Source organism: Panthera pardus, unplaced genomic scaffold (assembly GCF_024362965.1).
Source record: "Panthera pardus isolate Hobbes unplaced genomic scaffold, ASM2436296v1 HiC_scaffold_8, whole genome shotgun sequence".
Classification (NCBI taxonomy): Eukaryota; Metazoa; Chordata; class Mammalia; order Carnivora; family Felidae; genus Panthera; species Panthera pardus.
The window spans coordinates 15,359,867-15,379,395 of NW_026527013.1; the positions used below are offsets into that span (position 1 = coordinate 15,359,867).

The 19,529-nt window shown below is 46.2% G+C and overlaps 1 protein-coding gene across 11 annotated transcripts in view; it reads left to right on the top strand.

The window, feature by feature from the left end:
- Positions 1-19,529, top strand: part of LARS2 (leucyl-tRNA synthetase 2, mitochondrial) — a 188,454-nt gene that overhangs the window by 14,332 nt on the left and 154,593 nt on the right. For 10 of the 11 annotated variants that reach the window (XR_008420593.1, XR_002071834.2, XM_019416523.2 and 7 more), the window contains exons 1-3: positions 6,910-7,042; positions 12,576-12,830; positions 19,021-19,149. Coding sequence is in view for 9 of the 11 variants with exons in the window: in XM_019416523.2 (XP_019272068.2) it covers positions 12,597-12,830; positions 19,021-19,149 (363 nt within the window). In the remaining 2 variants the exon portion in view is untranslated. Of the gene's footprint in view, positions 1-6,909; positions 7,043-12,575; positions 12,831-19,020; positions 19,150-19,529 lie in introns of those variants that run through there. The other variant, XM_053898226.1, reaches the window with a different exon arrangement.

The window sequence follows — 19,529 nt, forward strand, 5'->3', positions numbered from 1 at the left end:
AGCAAGAACTGTTAAAGAATTATCCATGACACTTGTTAAAATTATGAGGGGGACTTTGGTGAGAGATGTAGGGACCGCTGCAATGGGGTTTTGCAATACAGATGGGGGACTAGGCTCAGCTGTGACTATAACAAGGAAAAGTGGGAATTTAGAGCCAAGGACGAGGGTGTGAGGTGTCAGTGGATGAGCTGAGATATAATCAAGGAAGCCGGCTGGCCTCAGCAGGGCCAGGAAACTAAAACATTTACCCAAAGCCCCATGTGCCAGGCACCAAGGGAGGCATTTTACGTGGGTTGTTGTGCTTAATAGTGACACCATCTGGGCAAAGCCAATGCCATTATTGTTGAAGGCGGGAAAAGCAAGGGTTGGGGATCTGTCCAAGGTCGCACAGCCAGCGAGTGACTACACTACGATTCTACCCCGGATCTGCCTCCCTCCTGAGCTTATTCATTTGGCAAGGTGTCACTGAGGGTGTGCGCAACCTTCAGTTCCGGTCCTGGGGTGCCTGGGTGCCTCAGTCGGATAAGCTCCTGACGTCGGTTCAGGTCGTGATCTCACCGTTCACGAGTTCGAGCCCCGCCTTGGGCTCTGTGCTAACAGCTCGGAGCCTGGAGCCTGCTTCGGATTCTGTGTCTCCCTCTCTGCTCCTCCTCCACTCCTACTCTGCCTCTCTCTCTCCAAAAAAATAAATAAAACAAAAACAATTTTTGGTTTTTTTGAAGATTCAGTTCCGGTCCTCAAGGAGCTTGCTCTCTGGTGGCAATATCACCGATGCACACGCATTCCATGCCATTTCCTCCTCGCCTGAAGGGGGCCCGTAATAGACAGGAGATCTATTGCTTTCCTGTACCATCTTGGCACTTAGCAGTGTGCATAGACCAACTCCTTACAGTCAATAAAAGTAACAAATGCCATTTGTTGATTGTACACTCTGTCTGGAACTTGGCAAAGCACTTTACATAATAATTTCGTTAAAAGATTTTTCATCCTCCGAGCAACCTAATAGGTGGGCACAATAATCCTCATTTTACAGACTGAGCAGCTGAGGCTCAGGGGGGCTGAGGAGCTGGCCCACAATCCTTCATCTTGAAAGCAGCGCAGAGCTGAGCTTCAAAGCCCGGCTGTCTCCGCCCCTGGCACGTGCTCTTGACCACTCACTATGACGTCACAAAGGCCGGGCCGCTCCCATTTGCTCTCCATCTACAGTGGACTCATGTCGTTCACGGAAATTTTGTTCTAAAAAGTCACCCGAGCACTGTATGGGCCAAGACTGAAGCTTTGCTCCTAAGGAAAATACAGGGTTAGGTTCCTGAAAGCCTCTGGTCCCCAAAACTCTGGTCCTCGAGTTTTTGTCAGCTGATCAATTTCTCGTGTGTGGGTTTCTGCTTAGTGACACATTGTTTCATATACGTTGTTGATGCATTGACGCTGAACTCACGGCCCACAGCCCTGTAATTCGGCCCGAAGGAAAGTTGCCTCACACACGTACTTTGTCCATGAGACACACATCCCAGCTTTATTGTGCTCGGGGCCACTAGCCAGCACTTTAGCACTTACTGTCCAGAGCCATTTGAGACAGTGAACTCAGCAGCGAAGAGCACAGAAATGCAAAAATCATGGCACGTAACATCCTGGGAAAAGGGCCCTGTTTATAGGACAAGAGCTGAAGCAGGGAGGTAGATTGTCACCTTGTTCCGCCTCAGCTGGGAACGTGCGTGGGACTGGGAGGGGGCACTCAAATTTTTCACCCCTCTGAGTATGTCTGTGAATAACACAAAAGCACCGTGAGTACTGACTTTGGGGGTTACACACAGATTTTAGGGAGGAGATAGATTCACAAATATGGAATCTGTGAATAATGAGGATTGACTATACTTGCCGATTTTGTTATTTTTTTCAAGTTTATTTATTTTTGAGAGAGAGAGAGAGCTAGAGCAGGGAAGGGCAGAGAGAGAGAGAGAGAGAGAGAGAGAGAGAGAATCCCAAGCAGGCTCTGCACTGTCAGCACAGAGCCCCATGTGGGGCTCGAACTCACGAACCATGAGATAATGACCTGAGCTGAAGTTGGACGTTCAACCGACTGAGCCACCCAGGCGCCCCTGTACTTGCCAATTAAAAAAAAAAAAATTCTTAATGTTTTTATTTATTTTCGAGACAGAGAGAGACAGAGCATGAGCAGGGGAGGGGCAGAGAGAAGGAGACACAGAATCTGAAGCGGGATCCAGGCTCTGAGCTGCCAGCACAGAACCCGGCGTGGGGCTGGAACTCACTGGAGTGTGAGATCATGACCTGAGCTGAAGTCGGATGCTCAACCGAATGAGCTACCCAGGCACCCCATGTACTTGCCAATTTTAAGAGATTGCATTTAAGGAGTGCCTGAGTGGCTCAGTCAGTTGAGTGTCTCACTCTTGATTTGGGCTCAGGTCATGATCTCATGATTTGTGTGATTGAGCCCCATGTCAGGCTCTGCACTGACGGTGTGGAGCCTCCTTGGGATTCTCTCTCTCTCTCTCTCTCTGCCCCTCCTATGCTTGCATGCTCACCCTCTCTCTCTCTCTTTCAAAGTAAGTAAATATTTTTAAAAAAAAATTTAAAAAAGATTGCATTGAAAAGACATGTACTGAATACCCACTGTGTGCTGTCCACAGTGGCAGATAGATAAATAGGACATGGTAAAGAGACTATTGCAACGGTCCAGGTGAAAGGGGAGGGGAGCCTCCGCTGGGGGGTTGTGCCGGGCAAAAGCGGAGGGCTGGGGAAATCTACCTGAGGGCAAAGGTAACAAAACCTGGAGACTGATTCCATGTGGAGGGAAGGAGAATGGGCCATGTCCTTGTCAGTTGGGTAGGTGGGTATTAGCAGGATACTTTCTGTTACGATAAATAGAAAACCCCAGTTGAATCGGCATGAACAACGAAGGGCCTCCCAGGCTCCTGTGCGTGGGAAGTTGAAAGGTGAGCGAGCCTCGGGCAGGGCTGGATCCGGCAGATCCTTCTGTGGCAACAGGACCCGTTACCTCTCCTGCCTCCAGTCTTAGCAGGCTCTCCTTGTGTGCTTCCGGAACGGTTGAGGCAGCTCCTAAGGTTTTTATTCCCACACAGCAAGAAAGAGAATCCAGGTTCTAGTGTTCCCAGCAGAAGGCTTCTGTGCTGCCCTCTGAGAACTCTGGCTTAGGTCAAGTGCGTGCCTGAACTGTCTCCATGGTCAGGGGACGGAATGAACAGATTGGATTAAGCCAGACCTCAGATCTGAGGGATGAGAGGTCACGCCCACAAGACTAAATGGCTCAGAACTGGGGCAAGGGATGGTTTTCTTGAGGGACGTCCAGGAGCCACGATCAGCAAAGAGGGAGGAACAGATGCCTCGGGGAAGTGTAGGTGAGAAGCCTATCTATCTACACCGTAAGTGATTTAATTATCAGGGCTGGAGCATTTTTTTTTTTTTCTTTATCAAAAAACAATCCCTATAGTAGCAAGAATCTTGGGGTTTGCTTTCATCTCCATAATGGATGACTGAAAGCCATTCCCAGAAGACCTGAATCAATGTCTGCCACGTGACAGCCCAGGGAAGAATTTACACGGCTGTCCCAGCGATTTATTTTTGGAAAGGTCACAAAAGCGTGGAAATAAATGTCAAGCCGGAATTATTTATGACTCCTGCACTTCTAGGTCATTTCTAGTAAATTTGCCTTACCTCGTGAGGTAAGATAGAGGAATAGTCTTGTTTTTACACCAAGGGGAAGAAATGGTCAAAGAAATGGAGACTCCCCTTCCTGGAAATTCCTGACATGCAAGCTTTTGTATTAGACAAAGAGAAGGGAGAACAAGGTGGGGGGGGGGGAGGGGCAAGGAAATGAACAGAGGGTACAGAAGGGAGGCTGCGCTGATGCAAATCAAATCTCTTTATTTAACAAAAGATCGTCTTGATTTTTTTCTGCGTACGAAGTCACAGAAGCTGAACTACGAAGCTCCCTCTGGCTGCTGTAACTGATCACCACAAACTTGGTGGCTTGAACATCAGTTTCACTGGGTCAAAGTCAAGTTGTCAGCAGGGAAGCACTCCCTCTGGAGGTTCTGGGAGAGGATCTGTTTTCTTTTTCTTTTTCGTTCTGGTAAAATATTCATAAAACGTACCATTGGAAGCATTTTTAAGTGTCCGGATCAGTGGCATTCAGTTAATTCATGTTCATACGGTATCATATCATATATGGAATCATGTAACACTTGTCGTTCTGTGATTTATTTCTTATGTGTCCTTAAGTGGCTTGCTTCATTTAGCGTAATGTCTTCAAAGTTCAAACATATTGTAGCAGGTGTCAGAATCTGCTTCCTTTTCCAGGCTGAATACTATTCCACTGTATGTATATATCATATTTTATTTCGTCCGTTCGTCACTCAAAAACACTTGGGTTGCTTCCACCTTTCGGCTGCTGTGACTAATGCCTCTATGACCACGGATGTACAATGAGCTCTTTAAGACCCTGCTTTCAATTCTTTGGGGGTATCTGCCCAGAAACACAGTTGCTGAATCCTATGGGAGAATCTATATTCTGTGTTTCAGTGCTCACATCTCCTCTTCTGTCACAAACTTCCCTCTGCCTCTCTCTTATAAGCACACCTGTGATGGCATTTAGGGCTCCCCAGGATAATCCACGATAATCTTTTCATCTCAAGACTCTTAATTTAATCACATCTGCAAAGTCTCTTTTGCCATATAAGGTGACATTCCTAGGTTCCGAGGATTAGGACCTAGATATCTTTGGGAGTCATTATTCAGCCTCCCACACAAGCAAATAGAAAATGCAAAAGGAACACAGAAATCTATCATAAGAAGGAAGGCCCATAGAACCGCCCTGTCCCTACAGATCATCACAGGAAATAGTTTACGACATATTTTTCTAGATTTCTTTCCATGCGTACACTAACAAATGTATTTCTTTTATTTCCTTGCCTCTTTAAAAAATACAAAGTGGGGTAACTTTCTACACAGCCCAGCAAGTTGTGTCTTTCATTTAATAATGTATCGTTGCAGCAAGCTCTTTAAGAGCAAAAGGGATTTACTTTCATGCTACTGTCTTCTTTGATGTAAAAATAGCAACTTTCCAGTAAAGCAAATGACTTTTAGAAAAATTCTATTTGAAATAATCTCCTAGAAATGTCAATGTTAACTTTAATTCATAAAAGGAAAGAGAGATTTTGAACCAACATAAGGGTGGAGGCTACTTAGAATTTAGCATTTTGGGTAAATTAGAGAAAGGACACTCTGGTTATATATGGATACAACATGACATACCCGAAGGCTAAATTGCTTTAAGTGTGGCCTGTTAATGTGAGAGTCAATGCTTCCATGGTATCAGTTTAAATTAAGCATCTAGTATCAGGGGTAGAGAGATCAGGAGATTTGGATTGGAATCCTGGCTCTGTCGTCAACTGGCTGTGTGGCTTTAGACAGGCAAGCTGTATCCAATCCCTGGGCCTCAGTGTCCTAATCTTTGGACTGGAAGCTGTCCAAACTCCTAATGACCTTCCATTCTGCAACGTGGGAAGGGCACTATTCTGGCAGGCTAGAGATCCAGGGGTGAATAGCAAACCTTCTACTAACTTGCTTATGACCTTGAGCTAGACTGTCAGCTCTGCAGGGTCTCAGTGGATTCATCTGTAAAATGAGCAGGCTGGTCTAGAGAGTTCTCCAGATCCTTTCTAACTCTCACATTCTAAGGCAGTGAGTCTCAGACTTCAATGTGCCTAAAAATCCCCTGGGGGATCTTGTTAAAATGCAGATTTTGATGCCGCAGATTTGGGTGCAACCTGAGATTTGACATTTCTGGCAAGTTCTAAGGCGAGGCTGATGCTAGTCTGGAGACCACAGTTTGAATAGCAAAGCATTTGGATTTTGAACTGTCAGGGAACGTTGTTAAAGACTTGGAAATGGGCAGAAGAGATTCCTGTGAATCCCTTGGCTGGAGTGCTGGTCTGGGGGGTATATATAGGAGTATGTACCTTTGCTGGTCCTCTGTTGCTCAGCTCTGTAAGAGTAGAAGTTAAAATGTAGAATTACTATCCATTATGGATAGTAATGGGCTGAATCTTGTTTGAAAGAGGTGCACTTGATTTCAGCCCTGTAGAAAAAGATGGTTCTCAAAACATTACTTTTTTTTTTTGTCCTGTGGGATAACCACCAGTTTTGCGTGATTACCACTCATTTCAGTATTCCTGATTGCCCACATCTATACGGTTTTCAAAAATCTCCTTTATGTGGGTTTTACCCTTTTAAAAATCATATTTTAACACCACTGGTCCTTTACAATTCATTCATGGATTCATCTTTGTAGCGAGAAACACTTGCGGGTGGGGGGTGGGGTGGGGGAGAGGTTGGGTTGGGGGTACAGAAAACTCTTCAAGGAAAGTGGTTGGTCAGGAATCCTGCCTTCCTGACTCCCAGCTCACCTATCCCCTAATCACGGTCAGATAATTCCCTTCCCAGGGCTATAAAGTCACGGAATATGGTGGGGAAAGCTCTTTAACCACCATTTAAGGATCAAGAGGTCAAACGACCTACCCAAGCCCAGCGGGCAATTTTAGCTAAGCTGGGATTCAAACCCTGGCATCAGAACTCTCCCAGTGCTCTTTACACCACCTGCCATCCAGTTTATTCTGGGGCCACTAAGCTGATGTCCCTCACTCCTCTGCAGCAACTGGAGTAATCTGAGCCCCGGTATCTGGTTTTGGTGACGCCAGAGACGGGGTGCACTGCTGAGCCGGAGGGCGGGGCTTGGAGTCAGGAGGCGGTGCCCGGGAACGGGGGGGGCGGAGCCCGAGGCCGCCGGCGCCGACGCCTCCGCCCCACGGGCTGCCGGGAGTTCGGCCCCGGCCCTGCTCCGCTTCTCCCGGCTCCGCCCCCGCCTGTCTGTGTCTGCGCCGGCCGCTGCCGATAAAGTTGTTGTTCTGCCAACATGGCGGCGCCCATGGTGACTGGCCGGCCCGTGTTCGCTTAAAGGTGGGAATTGAGGCGTGAGGAGCCGCAGGCCAGAGCCTGTGAGCAGGTAAAGTCCAGACCCGGGCTCAGCGGGACGAGACACCTCGGGCGAGGAGGTCTCTGCCCTCGGATCTGGAGGTTCCGACTTGCTAGGGGCAGGAAGGGAAGGTGCGGGCTGGGTTAGGTGGCTCTGGAGCCGTGCAATTTCTGATCTGGGTAAGTCTCCGAGATCCCGGCCTTCAGACTCTTTGAGCCATGGACCCTGATGATAGCTCTGGACCCTATCCCATTCCCAGATGAATACACACGTACACGTAGATTTGTACTCAAGTTCCCTTGCTACTGCTCCCCTGCCCCGATTCATCTCTGGATCTTTGCTTCCTGGCCTGGGGATTTGGACTCAGCTAAAAGCCATCCGGTACATCTCCGTGGCCCAGAGGTTATTGTCCCTGCATGTTGAGGCTCGGAGGTTCTCAGAGATCTTGTGGGTCTACCTCCTTATCTTAGAAGATGAGATTCCCGACAGGAGATAATTTGCCCGAGGCCCCACAGGGAATGGGTGCTTGCAGAAGCCACAATCGGTATTTTTGGTCACAAAATTTGTTTTCTTTAAGATGCACTTGCCCTGGTCTATTCTTGCACATTTTGGGGTGGGGGGGTGCACACAAATGCCCTCCTGCCCTTCTTCCATGTATTCTGCTGTTCTTTGCTTGTACTGCTCTTCCCTTAGGTTTCTTTGTCCATATGTGATTGTCGTTTTGGGTCCAGTTGTTAGGCTTTTTCTCTGACCACCTGTCGGTGCCTCCATCATTCTCAGAAAACAACCGTAAATGCCCCAAGTGAGGATGAGGTCAGGACCGACTCTAAAGAGGAGCAGAGGAGTGGGGATTGTTATTTTGGAAGGGTGTGGAAGAAAAGACAGGATTCCAAGCATCGAGGCAAGGAACTGGATGAAACAGAGCTAAGGAAGAAAAGGCCAAGTTGATTGAAAATACAAGGCGTGAGCCACGCCTTTCACATTGATGGAATGAGCATAGTCCTCTAATGAAATGGCCGCACCTTGTCAGGAGAGGCAGTGCCCTTTTTAGGACTTTGGTGGTGGAGCGGCCAAGAGCAGGGCCTGCTGAGCTCCAGGAAGTTCTGTAGTATATTGTCAAGGCAAATTGAACCAACGTTTTAGAATTTCTAAAATAAAGGAAGCGAGTTTTATTCAAGGCCAAGTTAGGACAGCTGCTGGCACACACAATCTTCACCAAGAGAGTGCTCCTGTGAAGGAACATTTGGTGTAGGGTTATATAAGCTCTAGCAAGGAACATTTGGTTTGGGTTATATACTTTTTTCTTTTTTTTTTTACATAAAAAGTTACAAATCCTTAGACAAAGAACATGTTAGAAAGTTGCAGAACTTATCTTACGCCTCTAGTAAATGCAGGGCTGTATAACTTTAATCTTATGGGAACCAGGGAAGTTCTCCTTATGTTTGGAATGATCCTTTTTGGTTATTTCTTAAATAAGGCAGATGTGCGATGTGTGCTCAGGCAGAAATAGAGCCCATACTTTGAGGTTTTGCGGAATCACTTTGACCTTGGTATATGTTAGAGTATAGCTTTCCCCGGGAGCCCAGGAGCAGGGCCCACAAACATTAAAAGTAGAAAATTTCCTTTATTTTATCCATATGATAGCCCTGAGTATACTGTATGCTATGTCCCCCTGAGTCTAGGGGATTCCCCTAACTTGGGGCGCGAACATTTCTTAAAGAGTCTTAGTGCGTTACTACCGCGCGTGCTCCCCAGAGAGGTGGAATCCATTTACATTTTCAGCAGCAGTGTATAGAAATGCCCATTTTTCATTTAGCAGGTTTTTGCCAGTCTGTTAAGCAAAAATATTTTCTTGCTGTTTTCATTTGCATTTTATGATTAGTTCTAAAGTTGAACTTTCTCATATGTTTATTAGACATTTACATCTCTTTGTTTTTCCTTTGCCCATTATTTTAAATTAGGTTTTGAATGTTTCTCTTTTCATACGTAAACTCTTCATAGAGTAGAATAACCATTTGTTACTGCCGTTTTGGCAAAGATTTTGCGTCAGCTCATTGCTTGCTTTCTACTTTTGTTCACAGTGGTTTTGATATACTGACATGGCACATTTTTAGAGTCAGATGTATTAACGTTTTTGTGAATTCTTCCGTTGCTTTTGTCCTCAGGACAGAACATCCTGCACCTTGTAAAGATGTGTTAAATACTCATCTATATTTTTGTCTTGTTTTATGATACTTAAAAAAGTTCTTTAATCTTTATGGCATTTACACTGGTTTGTGGTTTTGAGATGGGGCTCCAATTTCTAATCTACTTGTGCTTTTTTCCTTATGAACTTTTTTTTAAAATTTTTTTTAACGTTTATTTATTTTTGAGACAGAGAGAGACAGAGCATGAACGGGGGAGGGGCAGAGAGAGAGGGAGACACAGAATCTGAAACTTTTAAAAATTTTTTTTAACGTTTATTTATTTTTGAGACAGAGAGAGACAGAGCATGAACGGGGGAGGGGCAGAGAGAGAGGGAGACACAGAATCTGAAACTTTAAAAAATTTTTTTTAACGTTTATTTATTTTTGAGACAGAGAGAGACAGAGCATGAACGGGGGAGGGGCAGAGAGAGAGGGAGACACAGAATCTGAAACTTTAAAAAAATTTTTTTAACGTTTATTTATTTTTGAGACAGAGAGAGACAGAGCATGAGCGGGGGAGGGGCAGAGAGAGAGGGAGACACAGAATCTGAAACAGGCTCCGGGCTGTCAGCACAGAGCCCGATGCGGGGCTCGAACCCACAGACCGCGAGATCATGACCTGGGCTGAAGTCGGACGCTTAACGATTGAGCCACCCAGGCGCCCCAAGAACTTTAAGTTCTTTAAATGCCCAGATCAGTTTCAGGATTCTCTAGTCTATACCGTTGATTTATGTATAGAAGAGGTTGTCAGTGAGCCATGTGTTATGTAAACATATTTACATTTTTTTATGTTTATTTATTCTTGAGAGAGAGAAAGAGAGTGTGAAGGGGCAGAGAGCGAGGGAGACACAGAATCTGAAGCAGGCTCCAGGCTCTGAGGTGTCAGCACAGAGCCTGACGTGGGGCTTGAACTCACGAACCATGAGATCATGACCTGAGCTGAAGTCGAACGCTTAACTGAGTGAGCCACCCAGGCACCCCTGTAAACATATTTAGAAAGCTTATTCTCATTGAGTAGACAGGGAGTGTTGTATGTGTTGTTTATGATTGGTGTATGATGAGTAAGTTACAGAGACAGGATTAGAATTTTCGGTGAAAGAATGACCTCCCTTCGTATGGCTCATATGGGTGATCTGTCTTCTCTCTTTGGGATTTCATTTCTCACGATGGCTAACAAGCATTGAAACCAAAAACTTGTGAGACTGCGGTTCCGGTTAATTTGTATTTTTGTAATGTTTGTTTATTTATTTTGGGAGTGGGAGGGGCAGGGAGAGGGAGAGAGAGAATCCTGAGCAGGCTCTGTGCTGTGATCATGGAGCTGGACACGGGGCTCGATCCCATGAAAACCGTGAGATCATGACCTGAGTCAAAAATCAAGAGTCAGACCCTTAACCGACTGAGCCACCCAGCCGCTCCAGATTCATTTGTATTTCTATAGTTTTGTTGTTTCCCCTTGTTTCTGTTGGGGAGAATAGCCCGGAACCCTTTCGTTATGAGTTGTTAGGGAATGCAGTCCAGGAGAGAGGTGGCAGGCGTCTATCTATGCCTTCTGCTGATTGGGAAGTCTTTGGCTTGTTAAAGATATGGAGATGATACCTTAGCAAGGGAGCCATAAAATCCATGACTCCTGTGGACACTTCTAATTATGTAGAAACCCAACCCCTAAAAATAAATGCAGTTACCCTAACTGTACAAAGCGTCTCTATATTAGGTTGGTCATATGGAGTTGCTGATACTCAACCACGTTCATACAGTTCACCCTAATATCTTTAGTCCCATCTGCATATTTTAGAATAGCCAAGCCCAGTGGATAGGTTTGGTTTTGTTTTTGTTGTCTTTCTGCTTCGACCCCCAAGGAAGCAAGAGGTATTAAATACAGTGAGACTTGGTCTATCAAGAACTTTGGCAGACCATCTTGTAAAATGCCAACACTGGGATGCCATTTTATGGGAACGTGAAACCCACTTGTATAAGCCTATGATAGACTCTCTTGGCAACATTCGTGACCCAGTACCTGTGTGAAAACAGGCCAGACGCTCGTGAGTGTGGAAAAAATGTTGAGAGAATCAAAGAATTAACACCAGCTTCAAGTGTCAGGTTCTTCCTTTATTTCTCTCTTGGTTTTACATTTGTGTCTTCACTCTGGCGCTTTTTTTGCATGGTTATGTAAGAAGGCAGGCAGGTGAGGCTGTTGAGTCATAAATCTTAAATATTTGATGGATTGTCACCTCAACCTCTTAGACAGGGATAAAACGTGAAAATGCTTCCATGAAGTCATTTTTGGAATTCACCTCCTTGGAGGAGGCCGATGAAGCGTTCCGGCTGAATTTTGAATTGCAGCCAGATGTCCTGGTGGGCCCCAGCCTGTGGGTTGTATTCCAGAAACACCATAGCACTCACCGCTATTATCCATTATGTTTACTTGTTTTTCTCTTATCTGCTGTTCTTTACTAGTATGTAAGTGCCATGGAAGAAGAGAGTTGGGTTTTGTTCACTGTTGTATCCCCCGTGCCTAGAACGGTGTGTGGACCTAGTGGCAGTCGATAAATATTTAGTAAATGAATGAAGAACTAACTGAATAAGCACTCTTACAAATGATAGTTATTTCTTGGCTCAGCTTACGGGTGTATATAACTTACAATACATACGAAAAATGTTAATAATAGCTGCAAGTCTCTGGACTCTGGAGCTAGAAGGTGGGTGTTCAGATCCCTTCTGACATTTGAGCCTAAGCCCAAGCCAAGATGTGCTCGGAGCTCTTCTGAAGCCTGGGTGATGGGACGGGAAGCCTGCTGGACAGACCCTGGGCTGGGCCTAAAGGAAGGGAGGGCGGGGGCTCCTCGGACTCCCATGCACCCTGTGAGGCTGTGGCAGGAGCTGGCCCAGGAGGTAGTCTCCATTCGTTCCTGTGGGAGTTTTGTATGTTTGGTGTTTGGGAACCTTGACCATGTTATATTTTCCATTTAAAAGTTTGTGTTTAGCTCAGTCGACGTTCTTTTCTTTTCTTTTCTTTTCTTTTCTTTTCTTTTCTTTTCTTTTCTTAATATTTAATTTTTTTTGAGGGAGACAGCGTGAGAGGGACAGAGAGAAAGAGGGACAGAGGATCCGAAGCGGGCTCTGTGCTGGTAGCAGCGAGCCCAGTGTGGGGCTCGAACCCACGAACCGTGAGATCATGACCTAAGCCAAAGTCAGACGCTCAACTGACTGAGCCACCCAGGCAGCCCAACTCAGTTGCAGTTCTAATGTGACATTTTCAGGGAAGGAAACCGTCAAGAGCCTAAGATGAAAGCATGTGAATGCGCAGGGAATGCTGGGCTGTGCTGAACGGGAGAGAGTTCTGGGCAGTTCCTAAAAGAGCTTTCTGCCCTCTTTCTCAGGGCCTTCCCACCTTCTGGAGAATGGCTTCTGCTTGGCGGAGACTGGGTTTCTATGTCTGTTTCCTGAAAAGCAAGCTAAATGGTGGGCCAGATATCATCAGCAGAGGAAGGAGAGTAATCCCGGGATGTGCCAGAGGTATTTACAGTGCCACGGGGACTTGGACGAAAGAGTACACGTTGCAGACGAGGAAGGATGTCGAGAATTGGTGGCATAAACGAATAAAAGAAGAAACCTCCAAGATATCAGAAGCTGATGTGAGTATTCTGAGGGATTTTGAGGGGGTAGAGAAGAGGAGCCAAGAACTTGGATTCTGAAGTCAGATCGCCCGAGTTCAAATAAGGTATTAAGTGTGTGACCTTGAACCAACTGAATCTGTGCTTCAGGTTTCTTCTCAACCAGGGACGGTGCGAATAGCAGTGAGCGAGAGTGAGGCCCTAGCAGGTGTTAGGTTCTTCGTGGTCTATTGCGGGCCAGCGCACCTGGTGATCCAGCAGGGTCAGATGTGAGGTTCCAGGGGTACCCCTGGACCCCTCGCCTGTAGAACTTATTTAAAACATTTATTATTATTGTTATTTTTTTAAATATGAGAAGCATTCTTTAAAAAAATTTTTCTTTTAATGTTTATGTGTTTTGAGAGAGAGAGGGAGAGAGAGAGACACAGAGAGACAGAACACAAGCAGTGGAGGGGCAGAGAGAGAGGGAGACACAGAATCCGAAGCAGGCTCCAGGCTCCGAGCTGTCGGCACTGAGCCTGACGTGGGGCTCGAACTCACCGACCGTGCAATCGTGACCTGAGCCCAAGTTGGATGCTTAACCGACTGAGCCCCCCGGGCGCCCCTCACCTGTGGAAGTTTAATCTGCATATTCTGGGAAGTACCTTCCTCTCCCCTGGCATGATGTTGGCCTCTAGCCATCATGGGTTGGGAGGTACCAGCCCTTCCCTGGTGTGATCTGGGGGGCTGGGACCCAGACTTGCAGTGACAGATGTGTGAGGTAGTGAATCCTTGGCTTCCGCCCAGGATGTATCAGCTCAGCACCGTACTTGGGTAATTGTGTCTAGTGTTTGGTTGTAGCCAGTTTCCAGGGGGCGCCGTGTTGGAGGCTGGCTCCTTGTCTAGGAGTCCAGCCTCTCGGGGATTCCTCTTGGACGTGGTAACCCTCACCTCTTGCTGCTGGTCAAAGTAACAAATGGGAGATGTCATTTGTTACATGAAATGGTGAATCTGATCAGAGCCAAGTGCCGTAAGGTCGTTTACTCTTAAATTGTGACCATCCCTTGGTAATAGTTACCGAATAATACAAACCTTCTACATGTAGTTAAAGAGATGGGGCCAAAGGCAAGCAGGTGAGTAAATACAACTGCACCAAAGTGCTCTTGGCTAGACTTGGCTGTTTCCCATCTCCTGATCCTCACTCTTTTTAGACTCATTCCTCCCGTGAGCGTGATCACTATGAAACATGCCGGGGGTAGTTATTTGTGTTAAAGCGAAGGATGGTTTCGGGCATTGGTTAGAGAGAGGTGCGGTGGGTAACAAGTGGAACGATAAAAAAGAAGGTTTGAGTATAACGCGTGATTGTACCGTGAAAGCCCGACTTCCGCCTCGTCAGGACGCGAAGAACCTTCACATCAACACGACCAGACTCATGTGCCTAAATGTATTTTGGAAGCGAACTAGGGAGCAGTTTGCTTCTGAACGAGGAGAGTAAAATTCGCTTTTCTTTTTGGTTTAGATTATCCTTTAGTGGCTTCCAGACATTTTAAAGTTGGAGCTTACTGATGTTGTGGCGCCTCCTTCTTCTTAAGTACTGTGTGGTTAAAAAAAAAAAAAAAAAAAAAAAAATAGATGGATCACAAGACACTGTGTATCCGTAATTGCAGAAGTAGCTGAAGGGATATCGTGGGTGATCCCCTGGTGGCACCCTTTCAGGGTTTGGATGGGGAGTGGGCAGGTGGAGAAGGTGCTATATGATGGATCTGGGACCCGGGCTCTGGAACCTGGGCAGTGTTGCTGGCTCGGCCTCGAGACCTCAGCGTGCTCGCGGCCTTGTCACGTAACCTCTTTGATCCTCAGATTCTTCGCATTGTTTATCTCACGGAGTTGTTTTGAAAATCAGATGAGCAGATGTGGCCGAACACATTTTACAAGCGGAAATGTCACCTAAATAAAAGGTACAAGAAGATAAAAATGTGTGGTGTCTTTGTCGGGAACAAAGAATACAACCGGATGTTGGTGGATTTAAGTTTATTTATTTATTTTGAGAGAGACAGAGACAGAGCAAGGGAGGGAGGGGCAGAGAGTGAGGGGGAGAGAGAGAGACTCTCAAGCAGGCTCTGCACGGCCAGTGCAGAGCCCGATGTGGGGCTCGAATTCACGAAACTGTGAGATCGTGACCTGAGCTGAAAGCAAGAGTCAGGCACCTGACCGACTGAGCCACTAGGCGCCCCTGGATGTCAGTGGACTTTGAAGCTTAATTGTCCTCACTCTGGTCTTAGATATATTTGAGGGACACCTGGGTGGCTCAGTCGGTTAAACGCCCGACTCTTGGTTTCGGTTCAGGTCATGATCTCACAGTTTGTGGGTTTGAGCCCCGTGTCAGGCCCGGGTGCTGACAACTTGGAGCTTGCTTGAGATTCTCTCTCTCCCTCTCTCTCTCTCTCTCTCTCTCTCTGCCCCTCCCCTGCACACGTGAGCACGCACGCACTCTCTCTCTCTCTCTGTATCTCTCAAAAATAAATAAACTTTTAAAAAAAGATCAAAAAAGATATGTTCGCAATACCCCCAGGTGAGTGTCTAGGAGACGAATGTCTTGCCATTATCGTCGGGATCTTCAGTATTAAAAGAAGTTCCACTTAATAAGGATTTTACTCCATGTCAGGCACTATCTTTCCATTCATTACCTCATTTAATCCTGAAACAACAACCCTGGGGATTTTTTGGAGGGTAAGAAAACAGGCTCAGAGGGAGGTTTGGTAATTTATTGAGATACATGCCTGGGACCTTCTGTTGCCTCACCTTTGACGCACAGAGTGCGAACTGAGCCCAGAAAGGCAGAGGAATTTGCCCAAGGTCTCACAGCTAGTAGAGAGGCCAGGGCCAGAATGAGGGCTCCCGGGTCCTTCTGTCCGCCCCCTTTGGGCTCAGCAACAGCTCTGGAACTTAATCTATAAAGAGGCAGAAGTTCTCTTTCTCCTGACGTCAGAAGCTGACAAAAATAATAGGTCCCACTTATAAAAACCATCCTGTTCCCGTTGCTTGTGATCTTAATTTCTTTTAAAGGCTTACATTCTTACACTTTTATATAATTACGAAAATTTCCCTTTCAATCATATTCCTGCTTAGTTATACCACACGCTCCCATAATTCCTTCTTGCCATCCCCAGAGGATAGAGAGCTCGTTTCATTATCACGGAGGAAAATGACTTAATTCACACAGAACAGCGAAAGGCAGGGTCACTACATAAGCTGGATACCTTTTCTGCAATAAACAAAAATAGTCATAAATATCAAAGACTTTTGTTAGCACTGCTTTTCTATATACCTTCCGTAAGCTCAGTTTCGGGGTTTGGCTTCGTTGGTATGTAATGAATCACTCAATTCTGCTATGAATTAAGTCTTTGTGGGACAGACCTACAGAAAGGAGACACTCATGAAGAAGCCGTATGTGGAAAATGTTTGGGGCAAGATCGAGGGTTAAATAAACATAATATAAAAATCAATAAATATCACTAAAATGAAAACAAGGTGGTTATAATAAAAGAAAAATAGGCTTAATGTAAAAACTTAAAAGGAAAAATGAGAAATGGTTTATATCAAGGATTTTATTGATTTTTCAGATCCCCAAGAACTCTGTAATAGCTGTTTTCCCACGTCCCTAAATATTCCCAAAGAAAAGGCAATAAACCTAATCCATTGTGAGAAGCAGTGTGATTTGAATGGAGTGGACAATTTTGCTTACTTCTGTTTCTGCACCCAGTGACGGAGTAAGGCCTTGCACCTCCTTTGAGGGACTGGTTTACACTGAGAGGATTACCTGTCGCTTTCCTTCTTCTTCTTTTTTTTTTTAATGTATTTATTTTTGAGAGAGAGAGAGAGGGAGACAGAGCGCAAGCAGGGGAGGAGGAGAGAGAGAGGGAGACACAGAATCCGAAGCAGGCTCCAGGCTCTGAGCTGCCAGCATAGAGCCTGACGCGGGGCTCGAACTCACGAACTACAAGATCATGATCTGAGCTGAAGTCAGACGCCTCACCTCCTGAGCCACCCAGGCACCGCATGTCACTTTCCTTCTTAAAGACGGTCCAAACTGCAGGGCCTGTCTCCTGAGGTTTTCCTGACGGTTACGGATCTTCGGTTTCCAGTTCAAGTCTGATCAGTGTGCAGCTTTCTGTCCATTTATGGAAATCCATTGTGGTTGCCACTTGAGCATTCCATGATTTTCTGGTTTGGGTGTTATCCAGACTCCTATGGATTCTCTTTTCCCTTTTCTTCCATCAGGCTGCTCGACTTACCACTCACTGGTAGTTTTTGGAGGATGGGCCTTACAGAGAAAATTCTAGTTTATTTTGCCACACGTGAGAGGCCCTGTCAAAGGTTGGTTGAGCTTCTTTGCTGAAGGAACTTTAAAGCAATGGGTCAAGGGGCGCCTGGGTGGCTCAGTCGGTTAAACGTCCGACTTCGGCTCAGGTCAAGATCTCGCAGTCTGTGAGTTCGAGCCCCGCGTCGGGCTCTGGGCTGATGGCTCAGAGCCTGGAGCCTGCTTCCGATTCTGTGTCTCCCTCTCTCTCTGCCCCTCCCCCGTTCATGCTCTGTCTCTTGCTGTCTCAAAAATAAATAAAACGTTAAAAAAAAAAATTAAAAAAAAAAAAAAGCAATGGGTCAAGTGAGATTTGGAAATCCCCTGATTTCTTGTTTCCTCTGCTCCCCCGATTATAGCTGGCCGTGTCCATGATCAGCCATGCAAATACGTAGCAACGAATATACCACGACCACCTCTGTACACAAAGGAATGGTCACGAATATTCTGTTTTGCGTTTGTTTTCATTACTTTTGGAGAAGTAAAGCCTTGAAGAACTCTAGCAGGGCTGGAGGAAGGGAGGAAGGACAGAAAGAGAAAAACAGAAGGTAGGAAGAAATAAGAGAGTGGTAATATCAGAAGGCCCCCGCCCTCAGAGACCAAACAGAAGCAGGTACCTTTTATGCCTTTCTTCTGAGAGCCCTGCCAGGAGGGGATGGATGTAGGCTGGGTAGGGGGAATGCGCCCGTCGCCTGGACAGGATTCGTGTAGCTGGGAAAAAATTGCCCTTTAAAGCATTCTGTGGAGGCCAGATATTAAGCTCCTGCTGGGATTGGAGGCGGGGGATGGGGGGGGATAGAATGAGGGGAGGGGGGTTTAGGGAGAGGGAGATGACTGAAACCCAGCCCGTGCCCTTGAAACACGGACCCCTAACTAGGAACCGGTTAAGTGACTGGTGTTCACTCCGTTCAGATGCACGTAGGCTCTTTCTGTTTCTCGCGATGAAGCCGTGTCTTCAGCAGCTAGAAGGTTCTCTCACCCTGGCGTGAGGCTGGCTGTAGCTCGCCCCTGGGAAGACAGAAACTGCCTTGCCTTGTTGTCTATGTTTTTCTCATCACTTTCTCACTTCAACTTTGTCTGTTGAAAGATGAGTTCGCAGTACAGCAGAGAAACCCAGGACCCAAAATTGTGCCTCAGGAGTCCTGCTCTAACTGCTAACTCTGAGTCTGAATGCAACGACAGGGAATTTAGGAAGGGCTCCATTTTTTTTTTTTTTTTTTTTTTTGAGATGTCACATCTGTGTGATTCAACTCCCGTGTCCTTGAATTACATGGAAATGTGTCTTAGAGCTTCATTTGGAAAAACATAAGTTCTTTAAGACCTAGATAGAAACTGTCTTAAAAGAGAAGCTTTTAAAAGAGAGGGAAAAAAGGATTGAAAATGTATATGGGTAATTAGCACTTTGGGGTTGTTTGGCATTATTTTGGACATTGTTTAGCTTAAACTTGGGCTTTGGATTTTGTTTTTTGACATGTTTGTCAGTTTATGGGAATATTAAAAACATTTTTTTTAATGTTTATTTCTGAGAGAGAGAGAGAGAGAGAGCGGGCACGTGCACGAGCTGGGGAGGGACACAGAGAGAGGGAGACACACAACCCGAAGCAGGCTCCAGGCTCTGAGCCGTCAGCACAGAGCCCGACGCGGGGCTGGAACTCACAAACCGCCAGATCATGTCCCGAGCCGAAGTCGAACACTTAACTGACTGAGCCACCCAGGCGCCCCAGTTTTTGTTTTTGTTTTTGTTTTTTAAGGAAACTTTAAAAAATGTTAAATTATTTACCTTGAGTACAGTGCCAAAATACTGTGTGCACGCAGGGTCTCCGTAAATGCTTAAGATATACTCACTGTCATTCTTTGTCATTCTTTTCCCAGAAATCAAAGCCCAAGTTTTACGTGCTTTCCATGTTCCCTTACCCTTCCGGAAAGTTGCACATGGGCCACGTGCGCGTATACACCATCAGCGACACCATTGCACGGTTCCAGAAGATGAGAGGGATGCAGGTAAGGAAAGATGCCTGCTGCAAGGCCGGCCCCCGCACCCCCCCCCCCCCCGTCCACCCCACCGAGGACGGCAAGAACGTTGTCAGTGTGTTCAAGGCAAACGAAGAAAACCGATTTTGGTTAAGATTACGACAGCTTCGAAGATAACCACAGAAGCTTAGCGTTTCCTTTTCCGCGTCAGAAGACATGATGAAGCATCTGGGTTAATGGGGCCGGTGGGGGGGGGGGGGGCAGCCACGTGTCTGGTGTTGTGCAGGGATGAGGACGGAGAGGGGGTGGGGGTGGGGCTAAATGTAGCTGCAAATGTTGGTAACACGGGACATCTCAGAAGTTCACTGTCCCGTGAGAGTGAAACACATAATAGATAGTCACTGTGTAGG